At 50.3% G+C, this 9034-nt stretch overlaps 1 protein-coding gene across 1 annotated transcript in view; it reads left to right on the top strand.

Annotated features, from left to right (window-relative positions):
- SGF29 (SAGA complex associated factor 29) overlaps positions 1–9034 on the top strand; it is a 15866-nt gene that overhangs the window by 2944 nt on the left and 3888 nt on the right. Inside the window, exons 3-4 of the mRNA XM_030884404.2 lie at positions 4549–4624; positions 5163–5235. Of these exons, the coding sequence (XP_030740264.2) occupies positions 4549–4624; positions 5163–5235 (149 nt within the window). The remainder of the gene's footprint in view (positions 1–4548; positions 4625–5162; positions 5236–9034) is intronic.

The following is a 9034-nucleotide window of genomic DNA, read 5'->3' as shown; positions in this document are numbered from 1 at the left end:
CCTCAAAGTAACATCCTTGCATTTCAACACTTTAAAGAGGTCTCGTGTAGCAGATTCGCCCAGTGCAGTGCTCATTTGACCTCTTGACTGCTGCTTCCCTGAGCATTGTTAGGCGAGCCAAGCAAGACAAGCCCTTGACAACTTCGATCTTCGCTCTGTTTATCCCGATGTTACTTATCGGTCCAGTGGTAAGGGTTTTTGTTTTCTTCACATTGAGTTGTCATCTGTATTGAAGGTGCAATCCTTGATCTTCACCAGCAAGTGCTTCAAGTCCTCCTCACTTTCAGCTGTGTCATCTGCGTATTGCAGGTTGTTAACAAGCCTTCCTCCAATCCCGATGCCACATTCTTCTTCAAATAATCAGTTTCTCTGATGATTTACTCAGCACACAGATTGAGTGCTTTGCTTAAACACACAGTGAGAGGATACCATCCTGATGCACATTTTAAAGATGTTAAACCATGCAATATACCCTTGTTCCATTAACACAACAGCACATTAGCTTCCTGAGAAATTAATTATAAGAACCTCCATACCACATTTGATGATTCTAGTGATGTGGTATATATGTATACGTGAAAAGGTTCACTTGTACAAATTGATTGAGCAAAAGCATTTAGAAAACAAGGAGAGGTAGACACAAAGCAGTAATTTCAATAGCTCCCATTTACTAAGGCAAAGCTACAATTCCCCAGAACCTCAGCCAGAAGCACAGAATATGACAGTAGATCGCAAATATATAACATACCCAGGTTGCCAGTGCCAGGCAACTGCAAAAGCAAAAGCAACAGAGATCTGGACAAGATCCAGTGACCTCAAAGTCCACAGTCTTGAGATAGCTGCCCTCTGCTTCTGTCCACTAAGGGCATTTCAGCGTCAAGTTCAAAAGAGCACTGCAGTTCCTTTCCTCTGTGATCAGTGTGTTTAAGCGAAAGTGTGGCTTAATCCAGTGGGTTCCAGTTGAGTCCTCTAGATGTTTCCACCCAAATGCGCACGCACACACCGTCAGATGGCGACATGTGTGAAGAGCATTCGCAGCCCCCTCACCAGCATGCACCCACCTGGGCTGAACACGTTCTGGGAGAAACAGAGTGACTGTCCCTTTCAGTCACCATGTTGAATGTTGACCTTCACACATTAATCTGAGTTCGGCTCACCGTTCAGCTGAGACACAGGTGCTGACTGTCCTAGGCTTAAGTTCAGAGAAGAAAGTAGATCGTGATCAATTCCATGCTCTGTCGGAGAAAACTGGGTGGTGCTTTGGTTTTCTCTTAAATTCTGTAGACTTCTTGTCTGTTTTTGTACTTTCAGGGGTTTTTTGTAATTTTAATCTCGGCAGAAATTAGAGCTGCAGATAATGTTCCATAGTTTTTTTTTATCTTTTTTAACTTAAAAAAAATTCTCCATGGAAAAACAGAAGGCAGCGATTATCCATAGAGAACACAAGTTTGTTTAGTTTAACCTCCTACAACGTTAAATGAACCATAAGGGGGTTTCTAAAATTCATGGGAAAATGGCATTGAAACATAAAGGAATTTTTCCATGAACTTTTGAAAGCCCCTCACACAAGTCAGGAGGAAGTTATGTTTCAGGGAGACTTGGAGAAGGGACTGTAGGAGGTGGAGACTGTTTTGAGAGTTTTCTCTCCACTCGGAGACTATTTCTGTTTTTCTTTTTTAAATCCACTTGACTGTCTTGTCTTGCTTCCATCACGCAGTAGGTAGCAAAGATTTTTTGTAATAGGAGTGGGCAAAAATTATGTTCTCAATTTCACCGCATGGGAAAATAAGGCTGATAGTCATTGCCTTATTTAGGATGCATTACTCTCAACTGGGTCACTTATCGAAGTCGCAACGAGCAGGTGATCTTTCCATCAGCGAAACACCCTTGAACAAGCAGTGTCATAAAATGTTGGAGAAGATTCTCATGCTTAGATCTGGCTCAGTGTGTGATAAGGAAATGCCAGTTGCTCTTTATAAACATATGTAAAATTCTTCCATTTATTAATAAATGCAAGTGATGAAAGTGTCCCTTGTAGCATTGGATGGAATGAGATGATTTCTTATACAGGGACTCTCGGTTCACTGTGCCCAGATTCTGCCCAACTCTCTCTCTCTCTCTCTCTCTCTTTCTCTTTCTCTCTCAACAGAAACTGTTGCTCTAGGATGTGTCATATGTCTTCTTATTCTTCCGCTAAATAATCCGGCTTGTTTGGTTCATATCTGTGAGGAATAAACACCACAGTGGCACATACCCACATACCCATGGCGATACTTTCTAAAACCACTTTTCTTTTTAAAAAAGTCATTTTATTGGGGGCTCGTACAATTCTTATCACAATCCATACATCCATCCATTGTGTCGAGCACATATGTACATTTGTTGCCATCATCATTCTCAAAACATTTTCCTTCTACTTGAGCCCTTGATATCGGCTCCTCATTTTCCCCACTCCCTCCCCAATCCCCCCTCTCTCATGAACCCTTCATAATTCATAAATTATTATTATTTTGTCATATGTTACACTGTTCGACGCCTCCCCCCACCCTTTTCTCTGGGATCCATCCCCCAGGGAAGAGGTTATACGTAGATTCTTGTAATCGGTTCCCCTAAAACCGCTTTTCTTTAAAGTGCTTTCTGCGTCTGTTACTGGATCTGGCATCTCCTAACCTGTGAAGCAACCAGTAACTGTTCGTGAGAAACCACCTGATTAGCAGATAAGGAACATTGCTGTCTTTATTCGAGTGTCTTGCTTACTTGGTAAATGGGAACAGCTTATTGAATGCCTATTCTGTTTTCTGCAGGTGCTATATAGTAACTCTCTGAGTACTTTGAAGTTTAACTGTGCAAAAAGTTTTATTAGCATACAATCTGAAGCATTTTTTCTCCATAGCCTTCTTCAGCTGGGGAAGTGATTAGTACACTTTTTTCTTGCACTCGCTGTGTTTCTGCACAATATGCGCCCCGGGGCCCCCAGAGGCCCTAGACACTGTTGGCCTTTGCTCCCATTTGTGAGTTCTGCTTTTGTGGGATTTTTTTGGAGAATATGCCGGTTAAAAAAGAAAAGGGAAATGACCCAGGGCTCCTTGGCAATAGCATCCCGCCATTACACACTGAAACAGGACACTGTCTTCCCAGATTTTCTCTGAGTCACCGACAACCTAGGCATGCAAACCAGAAAACCTGAACTCAACTGTGCGCAGGAGAGTAATTAAAAGTGTCTGCAGGGGGTGGAGGGTAAAAAGAGGAGGTGATACCAAGAGCTCAACTAGAAAGTAAGTGTTTAGAAAATAACGATGGCAACATATGTACACATGTGCTTGATGCAATTGATGTATGGATTGTTATAAGAGCCCTCAATAAAATGATCTTTTAAAAAGAGTAACACATTATTTAGCCCACTTAAAAAAATAAAGTTGTTTAGAAACAGGACAAAAACGAACAAACAGTTCACAGATGGGGAACCACACAGATTTAATAAACAATAAAGTTGTGAAAAGTCCCCCCCACCCCCCAAAGCAAGTTCATAAATCCAAGAGCACTTACTTCTCAGGTTTCCCAGGGCCTGTGGAATGTGGTGAAGTAAGACACCCCTTTTTCTGGCACCAATCCTTGATTCCCCTTCTCCCCCTTCCCTCTCCCTGGAGATCCCACTAAGAAAGATAATTTCAGAGTCTAGCCTAACTCCATTTCTGTCCTAGGGAAAAAAGCCCCAAATCCAACAATAATGTATAGAGACCTATTTATTAAGTCTTCAATAGGGCAAATCATTGAATGAGGGAAACCATAATTGTATCCCTGGCATAAAGATTTAAAAGTATGGTTATACGTTCCTGCTGAAGGGCCATCCCTTCATGCACCCAGGACTGCCACATCCAAGCCAAACCAAACCAACAGCCACTGAGTTCATTTTGACCCTTTAGGACCCTAAAGACAGGAGAACCTGCTCACTGTGGTTTCTTAGCCTGTAAATCTTTACGGGAGGAAGCAGCCTCCTCTTTGTCCAGGGGAGCAACTAGTGGGTTCAGACTGCTGACCTTGAAGGTAGCAGCCTCGTGTATGACCCACTCTGCTGCCAGGCAGGAAAACAGAAACTGAGTGGTGGGAGGAGTTCAGATAACAGCATCAGCTCTTAAATCCCATCTCCAGAGCAGTTGGCTAGCAGTGTTTATGCCCCCTTCTGGACTCTCAGTTCTGCTCCACTGTTCTCGTGTCAGGACCACGCTGCCTTGGTGACTGTAGCTGTGAGGTAAGGTTTGAAATCAGGGCGTGCGAGTCCCCATAACTTTTTCTTGGGCGAGGTTGTTAGGACGGCGCTGCGTACTGGAATTTCCACATGCACTTTAGGCTCATCTGCAAAGAACTCAGTTGGGATCTTGATTGGGAGCTCCTGGTCTTTTCTTACTGAAGCTTCAATGCTTTTTGTAGTGCTTTTGCATTAGTCAAAGGGATAATGTTTTCCCGGTTTCTGGGGCCCCTGGCTTGGTGTGCAGGTGCCCCAGAAGGAGGAAGGGCCTTCCTCACACCCCGTGGTCCTTGCCTGCACAGGAAGAACGCTCCCGGAGCGAACACAACTTGGTGAACATTCAGAAGACCCATGAGCGGATGCAGACAGAAAACAAGAGTGAGTAGCCGGGCTCAGGAGAGAAGGGCCAGGGAGCCTGGTGTTAGCACCTCTGAAGGGGACTTTGCATCTACCTGTTGTGTTCCCAAGTAACTGCCCCTTGAACCAGAGAGACTGCTGCCTTCCCTTAGGCTGGGTGGCTTTAGATGACTCAGGAGACTGGTGACAGGCTGTCAATACTTAATAACGCTCCACTTGGGGGCCTGGAGGGTCAGTGAATTAAAGATGCATCCAGGGAAACCCTGGAGAGTCCAGCACCTCGGTCCACGGGTGTTCTCTCGAGCTGTGGGCCCCGACTCCTGGGCTGGTTCTGTTTAACTCGGAGTAGCGTTGAGAAGAGTCTGTCTTCCCCGGGATGCTGACCGGCGTTTCCAGGAGGTGGGGATGCAGAGTGGGGTTCCAGACACGGGGGCGCTCACTGAACACGGGCATCTGCCTCGGGGGCTCTGGGCTCTGGGCTCCAGGATGCCTGGTGTGCTCAAGGCAGTGCCACCGTCTGCCACGCCCTCTGCTGCTTCATCTCTGGTCTCTTCCGCAGTCTCCCCCTACTACCGGACAAAGCTGCGGGGGCTCTACACGACGGCCAAGGCCGATGCAGAGGCCGAGTGCAAGTGAGTAGTGGGGCCTCCCACCCCTCCCCCGGTTCCACTACCTGCAGTCCCCCCTGCATGAGTGCACCCCTACTCTCCAGTGGGCCTCCCCCGTCCTTCGTGCCACCATATAACAGGGCAGGGCCAAGAGGCCTGGGTCCAGTCCTGAGCTGCCTTGTACCAGTGCCTGGGGCAGCCGCCTCAGCTGAGATGCAGTTGCTCCATCAGACGGGGATCATGAGGTAGCAGCTCCCTGTGGGGAGGGTATCAAGAGAAAAGTGTCTGCCATTCTGCATGCCTATGACATGCCTATGACATGCCTAATACCAGTATTTTCCAAACTCTTTTGCTCATGACCGAGTGTGAAAAATACAGTCTCTATTACAGCTCAGCAGAAGCGATAGCTAACACTTTTTTTATTACACATTTTATTGCGAATTAGGTGAAGAGAGCAGATCATAGTTTTACGTTTACATCCAACAATTCATACTCATTTCTTGGGAGCTATTACAGATATAACATTCCATTGTTCAATCACATCAAGCAGTACTGTACAATTGCTACCAGAATCAGTTTCAAAACATTTTCTTTCTTCTTGAACTCCTTGATTTCAGCTCCCCTTGATCCCCCTGCCCTCCAACCCCCCGCCCCACACCCCCCGGAACTTTATTTGATTGGTGTGGCTGCATTTGATACCCTCCTCGATAGCCACCTACATACGGCTCTGTTGTCCGACCCCTCAAGTAGGCTATACAGTCAGTGCTGTCAGCTGCTCCCCTCCCCGCCTCAGTGTACCCCCTCTTACCCCACCCCTACCCTGTGTCTCCTGCCTCCATGTCTCCTTCTTTCCCAACCCTCTGGATTTCGCCCACAGGTAGATTGCCTCCACGTGGAGGTCTGACCAGTAAGGTTGGTCTGTTTCATGATCCACATTGTTCCCATCCTTCTGTCCAGGACCTTCTGATGGGATTCTCCTCTGAGCAGTTGGAAATGGTAGCGGGCACCATCGAGTTCTGCTGGGCTCAGGCAGGCGGGGACTGGGGTTTTCGTGGTCCGTTAGCCCATGGGGCTGATCGTTTCCACGTCAGGTCTGATTTTCGCCACTCGTCCTTCCTGTGGACAGGGAGAGACCAGGAGTTGTACCTCAGGTGGCTGTCCGTGAGCTCCTGTGAGCCCAGTCACCACTCACCAGTCAACTGTCGTGAACTGCATCAATGCTGGGTGGGCGCCTGAGACTGCCCTACGCACTTGATGCACTTTCCCCTCTAACGCGGAGAGCAGCGAGGTGGAGGAGGTACGTCGTAGAGTGCGGAGAACAGTACCTGGCACCCACGGAGGGCCCCCCAGTGCCCCTGGGGGCAGAGCAGTTCACAAAGACAGTGCTGTCTCTCCTCACGTGGCGCGGAGTGACTGGGCTCTGACAGGGTTGCTGGGAAGCAGCATCGACCCCATGGCAGCGAGTTTGGGTTTTTGAAAGGCTCTCAGCAGCCAACCCTGTTCCCACGAGTCACTGGTGATACCGCCCCTGTTGTAAGGGTGCAGAAACAGAGAGGCTTTGTAAGCTCCCAAATGTTTGGTAGCCAAGTGCGGAGACTGATTCTCAACCCTGCATTCAAGTCGGGGGTTTCATCCACCGCCCCCGCCCCATTACCCCCCACCCCAAGGTCCTGCTGTCACTTCCCGCACACGCAAGCCGGGTCAGCACGGTGCTGCACGCCATGCATGCAGCGCCCGAGTAGGTGCAGGTGACATGCCTCAGCTCGCTCGGGATCCAAGTCAGAGCCCAGAGAAATTGAGGAGGTTGCCAGGAGCCAGAGAGGGAGCTGAGCCTAGCCTAGCTGAGCCGTGACCTGGACCTCACTGCTGCTCTTGCTGCTGCCCAGGCCACCGCCACCTCCCTGCTGGTGTCTGTCTGCATTGTAGAAAAAGGAAAGCACCCCTCAGATGTTCTGTAACCACGCGCCTCGTTCTTTGACCCAGGCCTGGAGATGGCGCCCTGGTGGCAGGGCTCCAAGGGACGTGGCCAGAGAGCACAGGCATGGCATGGAGGACCCCTTCTCTAGGGAGACAGACGATTGTCTAACATCAGTGCCAGCACCCTTCTGACGATGCTTCTGTGTAAGGGCTTAGTGACCTGCCTGACACATGGGGACTTCTCAGGGACCGTGAACAGCGGCCTCTGAGGCTCCAGAGCCCAGCTTGGGGAGGGAGGGAGGGAGGGGTGTATGAGTGTCAAGGTGAATGTAGGCAGAGAGCCAGCTCAGCTTTCCACAGGCCCGCGTGACTCAGGCTAGTGTAGCCCACGTCTGGAGGAGAGCGGGGGCACACCAGAGCCTGTACCCCAGCTGCACAGCAGGCCGTTTCCCAGGAGCCGCCCAAGGCAGGGCGGCCACTCCCGGGTGCTGACTGGAGGCGGATCGCCAGCCTTGACTGAGCCCGGGAGGTGTCAGCTTAGAAGCCAGGGAAAAAGTGGCCCGAGCCCCAGGCCAAGCCTGCAAGTGGACAAAGAAGCTGTGTGCCAGGGAGACGAACCTTGTTCTGCTGCAGCCACCTGCCCCCAAAGCCTGGACTCCAGAGGGGCCCAGAGCTGTCAGCGCTGCTTCAGGCTCTGGCTCTGGCCAGCAGTGGGCAGGTGGGTGCGGTGGGCCAGCCCACCTGTATGGAGCTCTGTGGCTCAGCTGCTTGCTGTGTGCAAGCCAAGAGCCCGCCCTCCTGGCAAGAGCAAAGGGCCCAGAGCTCAGGGTTACTATTCACTCTTGCAGGAGGGGACCCTAGTCAAACACGGAGGCTGTTGATTTGCACGCATTGCACTGTATTATGCTAACGGGTCTGAACGGGTTTGGCTCCCCACTAATACCAAGGCGTGGCAAGGGCTCTGGGTCAACGGTCCCAGGTGCAGCGAGCCTCCTGGGTGACAACATCCAGAGGGTCACTGCCAGGCCAGTGGCAGATAGTGGGACTCCGCTTTGGCTGGGAGGTCGGCCCCTCTGGAACGAGCCGTTCTCTCGTGAACCCGAGGGGTCAGCAGGCTCCCTTGGGAGGTCAGACCTCAGCTCCGTGCAGAGTGGTGATCACAGTAGAACCTGCCACAGCTTTAGGAAGGGGGACGTCATGTGCTGCCCGGAGAGTCCACGCAGACGCAGACCTAAGCCCCCAAGGCTCTGGCAAGCACTGCAGCACTGAACTGTGTTTCATAGACACGCAGGGCCCTCAAGTCTAGCCACGCCCAGAGTTCTAATCTCAGTGGAGTGGGACTCACACTGTGGTAGTCATTCTTTTTCTTTTAAATAATGTCAGTGCTAGAGATACAGAATTTTTATCACATGGGTTCACAGGCATTACTATTAGTTCAAAACCACCTCCCAGCATCCTAGGAGAAAGCTACCCCAAGAGTTCCTAGCCATTGAGAATCTAGAAGCGTGTGGTAGAGCATTTAGGAGACAATGCTGGGAAAATGGTTTAGACATCACTAAAGTAAACAGCGTTAGGGAACAAGTCGCTGAGCCTTGGTGGGCCAAGAGCATCCTCTGGGGGACACCCCGGGCAGTTGGCCTCACGTGGTCCACAGAGACAATGCCCCACGCCCTGCATTGGTGAGTAGGGACTGGGGTCCTGGAGGCTGGTAAGCAGCTCTTGGCCTCCCCCCATCAAGAGGGGAGGAAAGTGATAGAAATCAAGACGCACGGAGCTTAGTCGCCCAGGGGACTAAGGGCCACACCACCCTGAGACCAGAGGAACTAGCTGGTGCCCAGCTGCCGCTCCCAGCTGCTTTGCAAGAGATCCCTTTAAAACCCCTGGGGGGAGAGGGAGAGAGAGAGAG

The sequence above is a fragment of the Echinops telfairi genome, unplaced genomic scaffold (assembly GCF_000313985.2).
Source record: "Echinops telfairi isolate 266 unplaced genomic scaffold, ASM31398v2 ScPeMD7_5;HRSCAF=22, whole genome shotgun sequence".
Classification (NCBI taxonomy): Eukaryota; Metazoa; Chordata; class Mammalia; order Afrosoricida; family Tenrecidae; genus Echinops; species Echinops telfairi.
This window is presented reverse-complemented; position numbering and strand designations above follow the sequence as displayed.